The 21139-nt window shown below is 38.9% G+C and overlaps 1 protein-coding gene across 1 annotated transcript in view; it reads right to left on the bottom strand.

The window, feature by feature from the left end:
• The window catches only part of ZFHX4 (zinc finger homeobox 4), a gene marked incomplete at its 5' end in the record, with an annotated part of 71806 nt that overhangs the window by 3166 nt on the left and 47501 nt on the right, over positions 1-21139 (bottom strand). The window contains 5 exon segments of the mRNA XM_010072539.1: positions 4730-10138; positions 10990-11107; positions 12172-12372; positions 12526-12659; positions 18864-18980. Of these exon segments, the coding sequence (XP_010070841.1) occupies positions 4730-10138; positions 10990-11107; positions 12172-12372; positions 12526-12659; positions 18864-18980 (5979 nt within the window).

Raw genomic sequence — 21139 nt, 5'->3', positions numbered from 1 at the left:
CCACAGTTACTGCACAATAATATTGAAGATGCTGTTGCTTGCCCCTACGCTTTCAACAGGAAGTAACAAGCAATTGTGTGTGGAGTCTGATGTAAATATATTAAATGATAAATACTGTAGATAGAAAATGCATGAATGATGCAATTAGTGTGAACTGCTGCCCCAGCTTTGTCATGGTTATTTGGGCTTGTCAGCTACTTAGGATTTTTCCAATTTCTTTCTGTTCTTAACCTCTTCAACCCCTACGCATCATCTTGTCTTCAGTCTGCTCACATTGATGAGGTCCAGAGCAGCCAAGATCTATTCTATTTTCCAGATATTCTTCAGAATTTAGTTGAAATGCACAGAATTCAGTTAAATATCCAGACAGGCTGTAACAAAATAGTGAAATCTGCCTATTTTATTGGAAGATAAGTGTGGAACTGAGGGTTTCCAAAACTAAATGAAGAAAACTTGATAATAATGCCCCATTTCCAGATATGTAAGATGTAGAATAGAAAATTCACTAATCAAGAAGAAACATTTTAATCCTGCTAACTCTTTTAAGTGACTATCAAAGAGAGGCTTCTCTTTCTCTTGAAGGAATCAGAGGGCTAAAAATATAAAAAGGAAATGACTACCAATGGGCCAAAAAGCAAGCAGAGAACAGAATTTAGTGCCCTAATAATAAGGAAAGTAATTGATGCTGAATCAAATTTTTCTCTTGATACGATTTCAAAAACCACTAAGTACATATTACCCAGTGATGTGTGCATTCTTGGAAAAAGCTGCTGTGAATCTTCAAGGCAGCCCAGGCTTAAGTGATGTGCAAAGAACCTATGGTAATGATGATGACATTAAAAGGTTCATAGAACCAGTATTAATAGCTAGAAGCAAGATGAAGCACTCTTTTTCTGCAAGGGATCATAGGCAAAAACACAAAGCTAAGAAGAAAAGATGTGAATTTTAAGAACAGCTGAAAACAGCAGGTGAACTCTTCTATCTACAGTCACCTAGAAAATAAGAAGGGGCTTGAAGAACAAAGATTAGCCAGAACTAAAATTCTGTATGAATTAGAATTCCAACAAATAACTCCATATTAGGAATTATGCCGAGCAAACATAACAGCAATTTTGAGGCATTACTCAGTATTTGATGCCCACAAGATGGTATAATTACATTATCTACAGAAATGTATCCCACAGGTGAGAGGATTCCTGGACTTATCATCCTAGAACCACACAATAATTCTGACATTAAAACCCACTTGTTTTAGAACAAAATAACTAATTTAAAATTAATGGATCCTTTCATTCAGAAATGAAGCTATCTTATTTTGACAAATCTAATAATCTTTGCAAATAAAAGTCTAGTTAGAGCACTACAGAAAGAAAAAAAATAAACTGCCATTTGAATACTTCCATCTTTTGTGATATAGCATTATTTTCAAGTGTCCCACTTCAAACCTTTTGTAAAAGCAAATATTACATTAAAAAACAGAATTTTGCACAATTTAGATGGGTTTTGTACCTTTTTGGAAACCCTTAAACAATACTGGGTGCAAGAACATGAATGTCAAATCCCTCATAAACTTGTATCAACCAGTGAAACTAATCAGACTAATTTCTCTGTCTGGCATGAGTAAATAGAAACACAAAAGAGAATTTTAGATGTGATGTTTACTATTACAGTTTCACTAGTTCCCTCTCTTAGCGAACAGCAAACATAGAATCATAGAATCACAGAATGGTTTGGGTTGGAAGGCACCTTAAAGATCATCTAGTACAAACTCCCCTGCCATGGGCAGGGACACCTCCCACTAGCCCAGGTTGCTCAAAGCCTCATCCAGCCTGGCCTTGAACACCTCCAGGGATGGGGCATCCACAGCTTCTCTGGACAACCTGTTCCAGTGCCTCACCACCCTCACAGTAAAAAATGTCTTCCTGATATTTAATCTAAATCCACCCTCTTTCAGTTTAAAGCCATTACCCCTTGTCCTGTCACTACACTCCCTGATGAAGAAACATATTCTTTAAAAGTCAGGTTCTTACTAAGGTTGACATTGTCCTTTAAACAAACATGTAGGATAGAGTGGATGGGCTTTGCCACAGGAAATACAGTTACCAAAGCTGTAAGCATTAGTGAAAACAGGTAAATATTTGAATATAAGGGATCCCAGTGAGACTCCTTCCAAAGTGCATTTTTGGGATTGAGTCCAAAACAGAAGAAATTACACACTTGCAGTGGAATTCACAAGAAGTAGACTTGAAGTATAGAATAGTGAGTCATCAGGGAGTTAGCTTCAGAAAATCCTTCATGCAAAGAATGGTGCTGAATAATTGTCCTGCTGGCTGAGAATATACGTGCAGTCAGAAGAACCGTAGCCAAATAAAAGCCTTCTTGGAAGCCTACTTCCAAAAAGATACTTCTTAGACAAATCTTACTATCAAAAATGGATGTGAACTATCAGCAAAAGCAGGGTAGACAAGAAAATAGAAATGGGTTAATTAGGTGCAGAAGATACTAGTGTTGAGCATATACTGGAGAACATCTGAGTATATTACTGTTTTTCTATAGTGAATGATCTAAATAATCTACTTTTTTTTCCTTTGCTATGACTGCTCCATTATGTATCATTAGGGAATGAAGATTTATGCATGCAAGTATTTGCCAGTCAACAAAAGGGGGATGTAGGGGCTATTTAGTATACGGCAGAAGAAAAAGTTAACAAGAAGATTCTGCTAGCTAGTTTACACAGTGGGCTTTGCCCACAATGGGCTAATTAACCTTAAGAAGATGCAAGATGAAAGGGGGTAAAAATCCATCTCAGTTGGCAGTGCACTGTGTATGCTATGTTACTAATGACTTAAATTTATCTCAAAGAAAAGATATTTCATGGAAATTATAAAATCTGAAAATTAAATTATTAGGGACCAGTTGGACTGTAATAATACATTTTCTGTTTTAACAGGACAATTTACAGACTCTGAGGCTATATTGATACTAGCAAACTAAACAGTACCAGAGAATACTCCCCCAAAACTGAAACTAAACCATCTGTAAAGTTAAATGGTAAGAATGGTCACTGGCATTGTCTTGGCCTGGGCCAACTAGCGTTCTCCTAAACAGCTCCTCAGCACAGCTGAGAGGCTATCATGGGTCCACGACTGTTCCCAAGACTCACTTTGCATGGGGACTTCTGATTTTCAAAAGTAAAAGAAGGTAATAATATTTTCTCATGCACATGTCATTTAGTGGTGTAAACAAAGCCTGAGTTTTCTGGAGACCATTTTATCTGAAGGTCAGCCTAACCAAAGCTATTTAGCTAAGTTATATGGATAAACCGTATCTATAATTTTAATGAACAATGACCAGTCATTTCTGGACCTGGACACAGTATGCCATTAAGAAGGAAATACAGCAACTTTATGTTTCCTTTATATGCACTCTCTGTGACAATAACTGTTTGACAAAAGCCAGAGGGCACTCAGCCAGAGACTCCATTGTGGAAGGAAAACCATTCGGATCCAATGAAGAGAAAAACAAGATGCTTTGACCACCACTTATTGAAACAATAACATGATCATCATCAATCAAAATAGAGCTGGGTAGCAGAGAAGACATTGCTACAGTCTTAGTACATCTAACAACACTGGTCATTAAGCCCCTACCTTACTTACCAAAGTGAGTTGCTTTCTAAATAGTTTAGAGATCAACAGCAAGTAGAATTACTGAATAAAATGACGTGAGGGGTCTTAACCAGCTCCCTAACTCTGCTGTGCACATATTTGATGTGAGTGTGCAAAGTTAGAAGATGAATGGGAGCGCTTCAATCTGCAAGGCTGCACTCACTGTGAACTCTGACTGCAAAATTGGAGCCTAATGCAAGAAAACAAAATAGGCTCATTCTTTGAGGACTAAACAACTCATTCTGCAGAAAAACTGATTCTCTAACTTCAGTGAATCTTATTGCAAGAGGAAGTGCTTTCCAATGTGAGCAAAAAACAGAGTCAAACCAAAGACAAGTCGGTAAAAGGGAGTTACTTGTTCAATTAAAAGTGCAAGCCCAAATGAAGCAGTACATGTCCGCAATGACTTTGCAAGCTAGGGGTGGGAGATATTCAACAACTCCTGGAATTTGGACCACAAGGAAACTGCCATTACAAATCACTTTTAACAAAAACCTTCTTATCTTAGCATGCAATTATTCATAAATATAATAGAAGGCCTTGGGCAGCATTTTATTTTAAGTATTTATTCTGAATTAAACAACAGGTTGGACTGGTCTAAGGGGTAGATCAAATGCCTGATGAACAGATAATGCAGGAATTACTATTTTGTGCTTCATCAAATGTTACTTTAAATATGTGCATACAAAAAATTTACATACAGAATTGTAACCCAAGTTTTGCCTAAAGCAGTGTCCTTCAAAACAATAAAAAAAATCATAACAATGTTATTGTTATATTGCTTTTGTTGCAGAAGCCTAATATAGGCTAAAAAAATTTCTGTCAATTGTATCTCAATTAAATTTTTGTGTGTGTGTGTGTGTGTGAAATCAGAGATAACATCCAGGCTACAGCAACAATCGAGAATTGCACTGAGTACACCTTGTAGTGGTACTTTTTAGCTACTCACACCAGTCTCACAGGCATATGAATGCATAATATGCTGTGTTTTAGAAGGGGATGGTGACTATGCAAGATGACCAAATTATTAGAAATAGAAAATCATCCCCTTATAGACTTACTGTTTGAACTTTGTGGAAATCCAGGTAAGGAGGATGGACCATTCATTCCAGGCAGAAGAACAGGAGGAAGGCCAGGGAGTCCTGGATAAGCTGCTGGCAAACTGATACCATGAAGAGAACTGCTGTCCATCATGCCTGGCTGCTGTACTGTTAATCCTAGCACATCAGTAGCCTTCTTTATGCGATCCAATTCTTGCTGTGCCATCAGCTGTCTAACCGTTGTAGGAGCTAAATAATCTTTCTCCCGATCTAGCTGACTTCCCACAGTTTCTCTCACCTTTGTAATATGTTGTTTGGAAAAGATATGATCTCTTATGGACAAACGCGCAGAATATTTCACACCACATAGAGAACATTCTGGCTTTGTCCCATCAGGTCCAGACTGATTTATCATGAATGGCTTTCCTATGTTAATTTTGAATTTCTTTTCTTTAGCCCGAGCATTCTGAAACCAGACCTGGACCACACGTTTGGGCAGGCCAATCTCATTCCCTAGCATTTCGCATTCCTTTTTTCATCCCTGCATTGTTGGAGTCCGGTAGTCACTAAAGCAAGCCTTGAGAACTTTAAGCTGAAGGTTACTCATTTGTGTTCGGAAACGTTTGTGGCCTGGCCGATCACTGTTTTTCGATTTAAAGGGATTGCTAGCTCCAAATGGATTAGGTGAGCTTGGATCAGCTATGCTTGAAGTTTCACTGCGGTCAGCATTATCATCAGCGTCATCAGTAATGTAGTAACTTTGGTCATGATCGCCATCTTTTTCACTGAAATGTATTGAGGGGCTTGTTAGGGAAAAGATAAACTTATCATCGGTATTCTCATTTGTAGGTGTAGTTGCAGCTTTTGGTAACGTGTCATTCACAAGTGGTTTTGGTTCTTTGGGAGGTGATGCAGGTTTTGCATCCCCTGAACTGCCAGTCGTGTTTTCCACTTCATTGTTCCCCTCATCCCCAGTTGTGGCATCACTAATTGCTGTATTAATTGATGAAGTCTCATCAAAGTCAGTCTTGTTTTGATCGTATCCAGAGTCAGCAGGAGGAGCATTCAAATTTTCTATATCCTCACTAGACTCTGCTTTAAAAGAAGAAGGACTTAAGAGGTTCTTTGGTGACATTTCTGCAGTTTTGCTAACAGGGGTTGATACAGTGGAGGCTAATTCATTTTCACTTGATAATTCAGTCTTTGCTAATGACAGTGATGGGTAATCAAAAAATATGTACTTTTGTGGACTTTCTCCTCCATCTTCAGTTGATATCAAAGGACTTGGAGGCAAACTATAACCAGCCTGTTTCCCTTCATTCCAATGTCGAGAGCGAATGTGACTTTCTAAAGCTGATTTGGCTTTAAACAGAGCTCGACAAAAAGGACATCTTTTATGGGACTGGGCTGGACCAACTGCACGGAATTGTCCCTTTCTTTCTCGGGCTCTTGTGTTCTGAAACCAAACTTGTACGACTCTCTTTTTCAGTCCCACTTCACGTGCAATGTGATCTAGCATCTTTCTGGTGGGGTTGGAATCTAGTAGGTACTTTTCATAGAGTATTTCCAGCTGCTCTGGAGTAATTGTAGTTCTTAAACGCTTATCACGATGTTGATCTTCTCCACTGTTTCCTCCCTCTTTCTCACTACAGTTATTGTCTTCTTTATCATCTAATTTTCGTTTCAGGGAACCAGAAACTGCAGCAGGGTGTGCCGTATGTGATGAGCCAGTTTGTGGTGGCATCTGAGCAAGAGAACTATTAAGCAACTGTCCAGTCATCAAAGGATTATTGGGGTCAAATATCATATAGGGCATATCCATTGGTCTTTCTAAAAATTGTGAGTGAAGAAATTGGTTTTGGGCTGCTAGGAAATGCATGTGCTGGTGCTCTTGCCAAAGTTCTAGAGTTGGAAAGGCAACTGTACACTGGTCGCATTGGTACTGTAATAACTGAGGAGGTAGACTGTTCTGTAGAGAAGTCATTGAAATTGGTAAAGGACTTGAAGGAACAGGTGTTGGTTGTGATGCAGAAGGAGGTCTCCCTACTATCTGTGATTGTTTTTGTTGCTGTGGTTGAGAAGCTGAGGGCTGAGGGTCAGAAGAGGTCACTGGAGTAGACTGCACTGGTTTGGCGCTTTGGGAAGTTGTATCAGTTTGCTTAGAGATGGTTTCATTTTGTTTTTGTTTCTCTGTGGGCTCTGGTTTAGGAGAAGCTTTCTCAGGTTCTGGTTTGGGTGATGGAATCAAAGGAGTGCTAGAACCAGAGCCAGAGCTTGCTGCTGTGACTGACAGGTTTTTTGATGAGTCAATTTGTCCAGAAACTGTGCAGTTCTTATACACTGTTTGATCAGAGGCATCCATAGAATCTTCAGTTTGGCTTTCATCTTGAGCATCATCATCTTCATCTTTATAACATTGTTTTTTCTGATGTGTAATCAAATCAAAGATCCTGGGAAAAACCACACTGCACTTTTTGCACTGATATTGCATGTTACTTGTTCGAATGTAACGCTCATTCGTCAGTTCCCTTTTCTCATTGTCTTTAGTTTCAGCTTGATTTTCATAACTTTTGCGAGCCTTTTGTCGTGCATTTTGGAACCATACAACAATAACTCGAGTAGGTAGGTTAAGTACAGTTGAAAGTTGTTCGATTTCATCATCCTTTGGATAAGCATTTGTGTCAAAGAAGTCTTGGAGGACACGAAGCTGGTAGTCAGTAAACCGAGTCCTAGATGATCTCTTGCTGAAAGATGCATCAGACTTGTAAGGTTCTACAGCTGAAGGTTGAGGATCTATTCTGATATCTTCCAATACTGTTATGGGAGGGTTGCTGAAGTTATATGGAGAATCTTTATTTCTCTGCCGTTCTTTAAACAGTGTATTACGAAACCAGTGCTTGATAACTTTCTGTGAAAGACCAGATTTCTCAGCCATTTCTTGGATCTGCTCTTCACTTGGAGAATTGTTAATATCAAAATAAGCCCGCAAGATTTTTAACTGGTCATCTGTGATTCTCGTACGTGGACGCTTGAACTGAGAGTGCCGCAGGAAGTTGGGATCTAATCCCAGCTGCTGCTGACAAAGCTGGGTAAGATCTGCAGATAAAGTATCCATTGGTGGCAACTGGAGGGCAAGCTGAGGAGGTAATGCAGGATGCTGCACTGGCTGCATCATAATTGGAGGGAAAAGAGGGAGATCAAGTGAGACGGGAAGCTGGACTTGAGGCGGGGCTGATGGTGGTGGTGGTGGAGGAGGAGGCGGTGGTGGTGGAGGAGGTGGCGGTGGTGGAGTGGGTGGTGGAGCTTGTAAAGGAGTGGGAGTTGTGTTTTGAACTTTTCCAGCCCCAGCTGAAGAAGGCTGGGAAGGAGTTGGAGGAGGAGGAGGTGGTGGTGGTGGAGGAGGCGGTGCTGGAGGCGGTGGTGTTTCTGGAGAAGATGGAGAAATTGGATAAAGCTTGTCATATGCCTCCCTGTACTGTCGGGCAAACTTTTCTAATGCTCCATATGGAAAAAACTGTCCATGCACATGTTCTTGATGACTCTTCAGAATAAGAATGTTGGAAAAGAGCTTACTGCAGGTTCCACATTCCAGTTTGTCTGTGTTTTCACCATCACCAGTCTTGCTTTTTTTCTGTACTTTTTGTCTGTTCTCATTGTATTGGATAACTAACTCAAACCCAAAGTTCTCCAACAAAGCCTTGGCTGCATTCCCCCTTGCTCCAGAAGCTATTCTGGGTGGTGGGATGGCTGGTTCTGAGGATTTTGGCTTCTTCATATCTTTGTTTTCTTTTAATCCTTCATTCTCATTAGTAAATTCTTGCTTTGGCTTCTCTTGTTTCTCAGAAATTTCTTCTGACTCCTTGTATGATGGCATATCCTTTATCAGCTGGCAGTCTGTACTTACTAAGGTATTTTGCTCTGCTTTCATCAGCTTGCTACTTTGCTGCTGCTGTTTTTGGGACTGAAGCTGGGGTTGGGTGGATTGATACTGTTGTGCTTGTTGCTGCAGTATCTGTAGCTGGGTTTGGCCCACATGGTGCTGAGTTTGTATCTGCTGCTTCAAATCTTCTAGCAGTGATCCCGTCATACCAGCCATTCCAGGCATACCGAATGTGGCAGAACCAGGCAAACCCAGATCTGGGCTTAAGCTGAATTCTGTCCCAGGTATATAGAATGGGAAAAGGAACTGAGGCTGTTGAAATTGCAGCAGTGCTTCTGGTGTCATTGGAAAGTGAGGCAAAAAAGCTGGGTTTAGAAACTGGGGCTGAAAGAACGCAGCTTGCTGTTGCAGTTCGTGCTGTAATTGCATCTGAAGTTGTGCTGGTGACTGGGGTGGGTGATGTGTAGGCTGAGCAGAAATTAATTCAGAAGCTTGCTTTTTATTTAATTCTTTGGCATCTAAATGTGTTTCTTTGCTGTTAACTGCTGGTAAACTCATAGATTCTAGCATTCCTTGGCTGGGGCTATTAACATTCCCTGCTACACTGTTTCCACTACCTATATTACCACTTGGTTCTAATTTTGCAGCCCTTGCCTTTGTCTGATGAAGCACAGATCTCATATGGATTTCCAATGTAGAACTTTGGCTATATGCAACATTACAAATGCTGCATTTGTAGGGTTTGTTGTCAGTGCTGCTGTTGGTTTCTTGAGGGACAGGACTTGATGCTTCCTGCAAAACCTTTTTGAGTTTATGTAGATGGGACACTGAGTTATAGTGGACCAAGAGAATGTTCTTTTGGGTGAAAGACTCTTTACACACTGTACACTTATATGGGCGAGATGGATCTAGAAATTTTTCCATAGTAAAATTTGGCCCTTTTCTAAAAGGTAAGGTCCGCTTTGGTTCTGAGCCCATATCATCTGGAATAGAGCTACTGTCACTTCCTACAGGACTTGCCTTACCTTCCTGGTCCATCTCATAATCTCTTTCTATTTCCTGTTCTAGTGCATGATCATCTTGTGCCATATTTTCACTTTCTGCCCAGAGTTCACCATTGACAGGTAAAGATGCACACAGCTGCTGAAGTTCAGCTTCGTTGAGTTCAGGGTGGCCTGCTTCCAAGTGTTTTTTTAAAGCCTGGAATGTACGGAAGCTACGTTGGCAAAGGCTACACATGGTAGCCGCCCGAATAGCATGATACTGGGAATGTATCTGAAGCTTCTGCATAGTCTTAAAAGCCAAGCTACAATGGTTACAACGGTACTTATAGACATGGCGGTCAGAAACAGAGAGCTGTTGTTTCTTCTGCTGTTCATTTAGCTGATCCGTCATTGAGTCGATGGTCTTTATATCTTTACTGCTGCTCTTATTCCACTCTGGTGTTTCAGTAGATTCCTTAGGTGGCTTCTGTTCCTCAGTCTTAATTTCCATTCCAGTTTTTGATTCATCGATCCCAGGGGTACTTTTCTCATCCACAGGACTTTCACCTAGTTTAAGAAAGTTAAGTGTCTTTTATACAAATAGAAGAGAATAGCACATCACATAGCACAATCACAGCACAATGTTTTTTTAATCAGAAATCAAGAGAGGCACCCGGTATGCCACGTGTTGGCCTAGCAAAGTATAGCAACCCATCCTTGCCCCAGAGAATAAAGCAGACAGGACCCTAACAGCAGGTTAAAAAAAAATAATTATAAAATCCAAACATGATGATCAGAATGGCAGTGGCAGCTGGTCTGGGAGTGGCACAGGGCTTCTCTTTGTCATAAGCTAGCAGTTTATCGGTACAATGGGAGCACCAAACGTGAAACAGGAACAAAACAGTAAGAAAGTAGGAGGAATTAGAAATGGGGTCAATAGGTAGGACAGCTGATTAGAAAGGAGGAGGAAAGTGGTCTGAGGAGAGAGGGAGGAGCATGCTGTGAGAGGTAGCAAAGTAGCCTCCCAGAACATAAGACAGCAAGCATCCAAGATAAGAAACCTGCCATTGGAAAGGCAGGCAGTATCATTTGCCTAACTTTCCCCACTGATGTTGGTGAAGGCGCCACTATCTTTTAGGGCTGGGTTTTATCTCCTGGTTAAACAAGGAGGGTCTTACCTTCAAAGTGACTAGGCCACTACCACAAGCAACATACACGTGGCATACACATGCATCCTAGTAGCTCTGTATGGGTGCAGTCAGGCAAATTCAGGCCCCTTGTTATTTTTCTCTTTTTATCTCGGTGGTTATATGCAAGCCAAAAAAAGGATTCACTTTACTGCGAAAGAAACAAGCGTTTTCTAAATTTCTAAATTGCCTACACCTAGCTTTTACATGTCTGGGCTTTTTCTTGCATACCTGGATATTTCACAGATCCCTCAGCTGTAATGGTTGCAGGTGTGTCACGTTCAGATTTCTCTGAAGCAGCTGCTGGCAATAGCATACTATTGGGCATCATGACATCTGGTACAGGAACCTTTGAAAACCAAGAACAGTTTTATTACAGGAAAAGTCACACTTTAATACTATACAACAGTAAGAAATTATAATTCAAAGGAGCCACCGTATCTGGATAAAAGACTGACAGTACTAAACCAGTCCTTGATAATGGTTTCTGACAGACCACAAATCCATACCATTGGGTGGAGAATCAACTCAAAATAATCCACAATAAGGTGATGCTATATAACTACATACACACAATATTTCATTCATCTCAACCCCTCTGTATTGTGCTGAGTCATTATTTTCCACAAAAAAAAATATTATTTTGACATGGTTTGTGCAATTTTACACTGAAGAACATTTTCTTGGTGAGGTTGGAATGGGATTTGGCCTCCAAATAGAGTTTGCTGGATATTGCATCCATCCCAATCACGGAGAAGCCAGTTCAAGTCCCTACCTGATTCAGGGTAGGTCTTGAAATAGATATTCTGTATCCTAAAGAACTGACCTAACTGGATTGCTGCCTACCTATTCTTGGACTTGCCATTCTGTTTCATACTCACACATTTTATTCACAAAAAACCTAAAGGGTCTTTTATGCAGAGGCAGAAAGTAAGAAACAGGACATACTGTACAGTAAGATTATCGTGTTCTCCAGTCAGCACCACTTTTGATATTTTACAGTGAATTTTATGTAATATAATGCAAGTACAGCGCAGCTATACACAGGAGTCCTTCTACATTTGGGAACTACATTCTGCAGGGAACTCCTGTTATTTTACAAACACTAGTCACAATACCTCTGAAACTGGATATTATTAGACCTAATTTACAGTTGTGCACTTAGAAACATTGACAGCCTTGATTTTTCCGAAGTTCATCTCAATGAGGAACTGCAGGTTTTCAGTATCTTTAAAATCCACCTTTAGTTGTTTTCCCAAGGGATGTTAGTCACTGTATGAGTTGGCAACAAAACCTAGGAGTCCTGACCCATTCCCCTCCTCGGGCTACCTGAATACTGTATCACAACAAATACATTGCCCAGAGGCCCGAGTACATTTCTGTAGCACATGCATCAGTATTTGGAACACTTACTGTCATGAGCAGTTTCTCCACACAGTCAGGGGACACACTGTGCAAATGCGTCAAATGAAGCTGGAGATGCATTTTGTTGCTGAGGACATCCTGGCAGAGCGGGCAGCAGATAACAGGTTGCATTGAATGCTGTGACAGGACATGCATCTGGATACGATTTGGGTCCCTACTATTGTAGTTACAATAAGGACATTGATAGAACTGAAAAAAATCAAATTAAGATGCAGGCTATTAGTCAGTGTTCTTTTTATAACTTGCTGATACTGCTGTTTTAACAGCATATCATCTCTGTTTCATTCTTGAGTTATTTGAAAGAGTTCTAGAATGCAATTAAATTGTTAAATTTTCCTTTACCTGCTCATGACAAAATTTATTGTCCTCTGGAGGCTTTGATTTTTTAGCTACACCATCCTCTTCTTTTGCCAGAAGAAGCTGTTGTGCCCCTACCACAGTGTTCACTTTTGGTTCCTTCTCTGGTGTGACTATTCCTGTTCCGAAAACATAATTTTTAAGAACATATTTTAATCTTGAAAATATCCTGGTTTACAAAGGCTGTGATTCCAAAGGTTTGTATTGTCTTCAAGGGTCTTTTATTTAAGTTCTGAGAAAAAATATAGTTGACTAAAACTCTAGTAAGGACAAAGGTGAAAATACCCTTTTATCCTTGATGTAGACTTTATAAATACATTTAAAAATGGACTCTTCTCTATTGTTTAGGTAACCTTAGGCTACCTTTAAAGATTAATCAATAACGTGCTTTGTTTAGCAGCTCAGTGTGAATTTGTGTATTATATTAAAACATATCAGCTTTTGCTTAAAATCTTGTTTTCCAAAATAATTAATTTGCTGCTGTTTAATTACCCTCTCTCTTTTCTAAACTGTCTGAGCAATATGATTATTGTGCTGTTTTGATAACTCTTGCCTGGTTACAATTCTGAAGCTAAATATAGTGAGGCTTTCAAAGCAATACTGTAGAGAATAGGATTTCAGAGTTAACTTGATATTAATTATATACAAAGATCAGTCATTTGGGATTGCCTTAGATGTTTACACTGTGAATTTTTATAGTCTGGCATTTGTGATCAAAACCAGAATATAATTGTTTTCTATAGATAGTTCTACTATTAAGTATTAAATACTATATTTAATATTATGCCTGAACTAGCTGTGTAATGTGGCCCAGTCTTGCACACATCAAAGAAAAGAGTGCAATTCTAATTTCCCAGTCCATCAGAAAATTCTTTCCAGCGTCAATTTGCCAGATAATCTCTTCTGCTAGACTGGATATTACAAGAGCATTGGGTAGGCATGTCACATACATCTCACGACAAACACAAAACCTCATTTACCAACCATTCCAATCTCATCATAGTGCGGCATCATCTGACCTTTTTTCTGCTGTTTATTATGAGTATTTCTAATTTTAACTTTCAATTTTCACCATCTTCCAGTCAATTTGCAACTAAATTATTTCCAGGGTGAGGACACTATCACTGGACACTGGGTGCAAATACATCTTGAAATGCAATGAAGCTAAACCATTGATTGCTATCAGACCCAACGTAAATATATAGTCCAGGGGTAATCTGATTGTATGCTGTGCATGAAGATTTATCTTGATTTTTTTCAATCCACATAAGGTTCATATAAATGAACAAATTGCACCTCATTGCACAATAACCTAGGATTAATTTTAAAAAACGGTTATGGATGTTTTGGCAACAAAGTAAACATGGATAAAGGAAATACTTGTATTTTTCTGTAGACAAAACCAAAAAAATTTTATTATGATTATTTTCATGTAGACTTTGTCCAATATTTCATATTACAAGAGCAACATTGAAGAGAAGTAAAATAAGAAAAGAGTTTTCAAGGTAGATACCAAATCCTTATGGTACAATAATAAACAATTGAAAATGTTTTCAGGGACATTTTCTGAAAGGCATATTTCTAAAAAAACAGAAACATATTTTATGACCTATACATTAATAGTGATTTCCCCACACACTGTTTTTCATTCCTAAGTTGCTAATCATTTCTTTTGGTGTAATTTAGACCAGTAATTTTTGAATGTTCTTGCTCAAATTAAAGTTTATTCCTGCCATATTTCCGTACTTTTAATGACCAATTTGTCAACATCGGTTTAATATCCAAACAAGCCACTTTCAGAAGCCCCATGGAATTTTTACACTCTCAGGAAGTGATCCTGGAGGCCTCCTTTAGACTGCTCAGTCAGTGCTGTGCTGACAGCCTGAAGGACTAGCAATGCTTAAAGGCAAAATCTACATGATGCAATCACATAAGGCACCATTTTATTACTCACTTTGGTTTATGATAATACAGTACTCCCTTCCCAATATGTATTTACTTGGCAATACACTGTTATTATTTAAATGTCTTAACTGTGAGAATTATGGGAAGTAAAAAAGCGACGTACTGTATTAACAGAGAAAGGTTGCTTCTCAGGTTTTAGAAGGATAGGTTCAAATTATTAACCTCTCTTCATTTCCAACTATCAAAAACATCTAACAGTTGACTACTGTTTCTTACCTCTATCATATGTCACTCTTAAAATGTCCCTTTTTAAATACAAATGGGCCAGAATCCCAGCTGGTGTAAACGGACACTGTTACACAGGAAGTTGAATTCAGAAACCAAAATAAAACAATTCTGCCTTCTCTTCCCCTCACCATACTAGATTGTTCTCAACAGGTTGTTACAGAAATTAGGATTCAAATTATGCTCCAAAATTCACTTGTGAAAATGCATTTAACTGTGTTTTGGCAATGGTATTTAACTGCTAGTGAAATTTAGCTTGGGGTGCACTCTATGGGCGCCTGGGCACACACAAGCTTAATACTACAATCACCTTCCACCACAGGATGGAATAACTTAATTACTTCAAAGGGCCCATAATAATCATGAAACACATAGTTCTTATTTCTATAAAAACAAGGGTGTTTTTTTGGTTAAATTTTCTTTTGCAGTTAATATAATAAAACCATGGAGATATAAAACACTGTGCTGGGGTCAATAAATGCATAACAAAGCACAGCTCTTTACTGTGTTTGCTATGATATTTATATAAACTGTCAAAATTTACAGAGGCTTTGTTGTTTTTGTTGTTGTTTCTCTGGATTCATTCAACCTCAAGCACTGTTACTTCTTAAGCAACTGAAGTTACATCTGGCCTACAGCAAAGTAACTGAATCCGTGCCTTACAGTGAGCTTTGCAAAAAAATAGGGGAGTTGATTCTTCCTTCTGGCACGGGGACACCACTTGCTCCTGCACACAGTGAGGACCGAACCCCCCAAGCCAGAGTCTCCGTGCCGAAAGCAAAGATCAGCTCCTTAGGCGAGCAAAAGGCTCAGCTAGTCCAGCTCAGTGCCTTGTCCTGCCATATCAACTTTCTGCTTTCCATGTTGAATTCACTGTTTTAAGGAGCTTCCTGTAGAGAGGCTGAACAATGTTACAGCCTTATAGGAAGGGTATTGAAGGAGGAGGGAGAGAGGAGTGAAAGTATTATGGTCCTGAACATGCCGGGTGGCACTGTTTTCGTAGCTGGATATTCTACTGGCATGCTATTCATACTAAGCAGATGTAGGAAAAGACTAAATACAGTTGTTATCCACATTTTAAAGGCACACTTTTTATTCTTGAGATACGTTCGTTGGGTTTTTTTCTAATTGTGGAACACAACTGTAATTCATTTTCTAATATATAAAATATTCAGCATTATTTTAGATTCATAATGTAATTTCAATACATTTAGCTCAAAAACTAAGTTTAATTATAAATAAGTGCCCTGAAATAGACTAGTCAATTGTTGCCTGTCAGTTACAGAATTATTTAACTTGTGTAGTATTGCTAATATAAAAATGACATAATTCACTCCAATTCAGATGCCATCACCTTTGATGCCAACACTTTTGAAACCCCAAAATAAAAATAAAAATATTTGTGTGACTAACAAGAAGGAGAAAGTTAATAAAATACACATGCTAACGAAAAAAAAATACTGATTAAAAAGTATGAAAAAAAGCCATAATCGAAATACCATTTTCTTATTTATGAATCTATGCATTTGACAAAGATTGCATAATTTAAGACTTCTGACACATCAGATGATGTTATTCAGCCTCAAAATAATTCTAAAATTATAATTACTGGTATTCTTTCTAATTAGAGTAGAATGAAAGGATAATTTTCATTGCAATAACGAAGGTTAATTTCCATCCTTCCTCGTGTTTACTACCTTATTAAAAAGTGCTCCCCTTAGCCATGGCAGAGACATATTACATTTTCAATGCAAATGTATTAATCTGGATAAATTCCATATTAATTCTTGCACTGCATAGAGCTGTAATTTGGATTATAATTAATCTAAAGTGGCACTAGATTTAAATGACAATATAAATGAGGCATTAGTAGGCTTTTTTATTCTGAATGAATATTCAACAAACATAACTTGTATATTGCCAAGTTTCATTTTGAAAGCTCTACTCCTTGAGATAAGGTAAGCAATACAGCACAACAGCTTACATAAACATACTGTTACTAAATACTTGTTAATCCTTTCTCGTCTAATAGGTTCTATGCTAAAGAGGGGTCACACCACTTTCCTGTGTAACTTGTTAGTATTGTGATTAATTTATTGGTTTTCCTGAGATCTCTTTGGCAAGACTTGCAACACTCAATTCGTGAGAAAGCCTAAATTAACATTCAATTATACATAAGCAGTTATGCAGTCATTAGAAATACTCGTCAGCTGAGTGAAAATTAAGATGATGGTCTGAATGTTGTACATGCAGAATTAATTTAGATTAGGAAAATAAAAGTTTCTAAAAGATTTAGGATTTTACAGTACAAACTATTTTCAGCAAAGCACAAAGGCAATCATGTATTTCAGCCCTTGTTTTTATATGAATCTTACTGCAAAGTTATTTGTGTAATTGCTAGCACGGGAATGCAGAACAATTATGCTGGTTTTTTGTAGTGCACCCAGTAGGCATCTGGATATAGGTTTGTCCTAATTAAACTTGGCCCTTATGAGTGGCTAATCCTGCTGGAATTTTGAGAATTCCCCTTCAGTATTTTTTTTGTAGATTCCTTTTTTTTTTTTTTTTTTGCTGGAGCTTTAATACCGTATTCTTTCTTGAACAACTATAAATGGACTTGCCTAAGAAAAAGAGAGGGCTGATAAACTCCCTGAAGCAGTTCACAGTGTCCCCCAGGCAGAGGGTATGGTAAAAAAGGCAAGCTGCAGGCGGCTGTCCCCCATCTCCTGGTGAGTGTCCAGGACAGCCTCCCACAAGACTGCACAGGAGGACCGATGTTGGCCTGGGAGCATGGCTTTACTGCACTGCAGGCAGTTTTCACCAAGTCAGAGACCTGGCCAAGGGGGATGTATATTTTAAACCACAACACGGTTTATTGCTCAACATCATACTCATCATCATTGGCCTTTGTTCAGTCTCTTGAATTCAAAAAATATAGTGACTGAAGAGGAGCTGAGGTTTTAAACTGTGATGGGTACTGACCTTAACATGTCAACAAGCAAACGTAAAGGAAGCTTTAATCTTTAAGTCAGTCTTCTGAATTGATTCGGCACAGAGAGGACCATCTATAATATTTTTTTTAAATAAATCCAAAAATGTTTAATATGTAAAGAGCAAATTATGGGACAATTTGTGTGTGAAGAAACTCATACGTAAAATGATATTTTCTCTACAACTATGTGTCTTTACAAAGAATACAACCTCCTTTGTATGCTGCTGTCATTGGCATACAAGGAAAAGATATATGACTACCTGAAACTAATAGGCTTCAACCTGTTTCAGCACTTCTTCTGCTTCAGTGAATCCAACATAATGTAACTAGGTATAGCGTGCAGCAAAAGTAGCCAATGTAATATTCATTGTGACCATAGATTTCCATCTCATACATAAAAAGCATGGATGAAGTCACATATTTGCCAAATCAAACACAGAAAAAGCCTTGGGTATCTACACCAGATGCTGGCCCTGGGTTTGTTTGTGCACAAGTAAATGTCATGACATAGGGGTTTTGTTTTCAAAGACAGTAGCTTTCATTACTGGGCTTTGTCTATTCCAGGAGATCAAAATTACCCAACCCATAATCCGTTTTCAATGATATTTCCTCTTTCTTAGGCTGAATCATCTGTAAACTTTTTCACTGGATTTTGTGTATTTTTTTCAAAATGCCTCAAATAAATGCCCAGGAAGAGGCCAGATTCTTGGGAGTAGCTGATCAGAGAGCAAGAGCAAAAAATAATAATAACAAAAAACATTCTTTGGGTTAAAAGGGGAGCAAAACTGATTGAAGAAAAAATTCAAGTGGTACCTAATCCTATGCTTATGAAAAATTAATATGCCATCAGAGGAATCACAAGTACAGCTAAGATTAATGAAAGGCGCTTAAAAAATTACAAGCACACAAACTGATTTGATTAAAAAATAATCTCACTGGTCGTCCTGTAATATTCTTCAACTTATCCGCATCTATCCTGTCAGATGGTTATGATTAAAAATAGGTCAATGGGAGGCTACTGATAGAAATCACATGCAAAATGCACATGCAATGAATAGTAGTGGGAATGTCCAGACAGTTTAAAATGAAAGAGCATTTCATAATTTAAAAAAGGGGGGAAGACAAAATTCTAGCATCTTACCAGAGTCTTTATTAGATTTTTTGCCTTCACTATTGTCTCTCTCACTTGAGTCTTTATCATCAGCAACAGCCACTGATGTACTTTTAGCAGACCCTTGTGTATCTTCAGCTTGTTCTTCTGTGGATAAGCACAGAAAAGATCTTAGGAAAGAAACTCGGTGACCATTTCACAGCAGTAAAAAAAATATATCCTGTAATAAGAACAGCACTAAAAGAGGGTGGCAAAACAGGGGGAAGGAGGAGTGGAGGGAAGAAAAGGGAAAGAACAGGGCTTTAAAGAGGTTGGACATTAATTACAAATAATTTGCAATATTTCAAAATCTATCCAGAAATTCTGGCCATGTCTTTATCAGAGTACCCGCTTTCCACCAGTGTGACAGATTTAAAGCCCGTCATTTCATATTCTTCAGCTAGAAATGATTTGTGTTAAAATACACGTGCATGCATGGACACACACCCCCCACAGGTTGGAAGAAAAGCAAGCACATACAAAAATGCATCTTGGAGCCAAAAAAAAAAGAAAAAAAAGGGGGGGAGGATTCAAATATGAATCCTATTAGTGCAGCAGTATCCTGCTAATTGCAGTAAGTAAGTATTAGGTATTAGGTACTGTATTAAATATAAACCTCTGGCTTTGCAGGAGAAGTCTCAGATTTTGTCTCCAGGGGGAGCCATGCAGGATAAATGATGCAACTTGGTATATGGCTTCTGAGGAAGCAGCATTACCCACACCTCACTTACGTGTTCACACCAGCTAGATTACATGGAAATCTTCACAGTAACTCAAGCCCATTTAATTATTCGGTAAATCTTAGCTATGCTGCTACTGGTGGATTAATCTGTTTATGCAGTTAGCTTCTATGCTGGGGCTGTGTAGCACTAATCCGTGAAAGGCCCACTGTTCCTTTTCATCCTGTGATCATTTGTCTCTCACTGTGCTGATGTCACATTTTAATGAATTTTTAGCAATCTGAGTAATGCCAGATAACCAGACTTGCAACTCCCTACAGCACAGCATGCTGTTTTCATTGCAGCACACACAAAAAAAATAAAAATCATATTTCCCAGTTCAGGTAGGAATTATATAAATTAGGAGGTGAAGGTAAAATGGGATTCGAAGCACCAGGCCGCTCAATTTCATAAAATCTTTAATGACCATATAAATTAACCCTGGAAAGGCAAAAGGTCACAGACACACATTTGCATACACTCTTCTATTCACTTTTGATAAGCAGCACTTTTATGCAGGGAACATGATACAATTAACCCTTCAGGAACCATACAAAATGCAGCTACCGACAATTTAAGTGTCAAGCATTAACTGAAAATTACACACTGCATAAAATTTTCATTGTAAATGCTATAGTGATTGAAAGGGGAAATACTGGCCCTCTTCGCACCCCATGTTTTATTAATAACATTCTGACAGCCGAATGAAATATCCTCTGTCATATGTAGCAGCTGAGCACAAAAAAATTGCTGCTCAGTGCCTTACTTGCCAGCCATGCACTGAAACGGTATGCCTAGGCAAAGAGCCCTCAGATGGATGTGGTGAACCTATTCGATTCTTAACTCTCTGCAAAACCTTTTGTAAATCGAAAGAGAAAAACACAGCTGCAATTTTGGAAACCAAACCAAACCCCCCCAAAAAAAACCTCAACCACAGATCAGTGTGTTTTGCATTGACATTGAAATACAATAGGTTAGGACTAAGCATGCCTGTCCACTTTTTGGAACAATGCAGGAAGAAAGATGGTCCCCTCTTTTAAAAATAATTGCATATATAAAAAAAGAATTTCCATCAGAATAGAAACCCCCCTTGCACAGTTTCATCGCTCTCCCCCTGCGGCCCCACACCCCCTCCCGCGATGATAGCTAATCAAACATGGTCGGCATCCCTGCCACAGCTGGAAGCGGGGCTGTGTTTGTCAGGGTGGCGGGGGAGCACGGTTCGGGATGCTGCGAGCCTGTGATCACGCCTGGCTCGGGCTGTGTTAATGCCGAGCGCGCACACATGAGTCTTGTATTCAGTGTCAGGCCCTGTGGCCTCCCGGAGCCGATGGCAATCCCTTTTCAACTCATCCTTGGGAACGGACTCATTGCTTCTTTTACTAGATTTACTGGTCCAATCCCCCTGGGCTGGAAAATGAAGTGTCAAAGTGCTACTGAGTGTCCTTATCTTGAGGGGACATAAAATTGTAAGGGCTATCGTGGCACACATTAATAAAACATTGTGTGTGTGTCAGGCAAAGAGAAAGAAAATTATGAAGGTACTAA

The sequence above is a fragment of the Pterocles gutturalis genome, unplaced genomic scaffold (assembly GCF_000699245.1).
Source record: "Pterocles gutturalis isolate BGI_N339 unplaced genomic scaffold, ASM69924v1 scaffold14967, whole genome shotgun sequence".
NCBI classification, from domain to species: domain Eukaryota; kingdom Metazoa; phylum Chordata; class Aves; order Pterocliformes; family Pteroclidae; genus Pterocles; species Pterocles gutturalis.
This window is presented reverse-complemented; position numbering and strand designations above follow the sequence as displayed.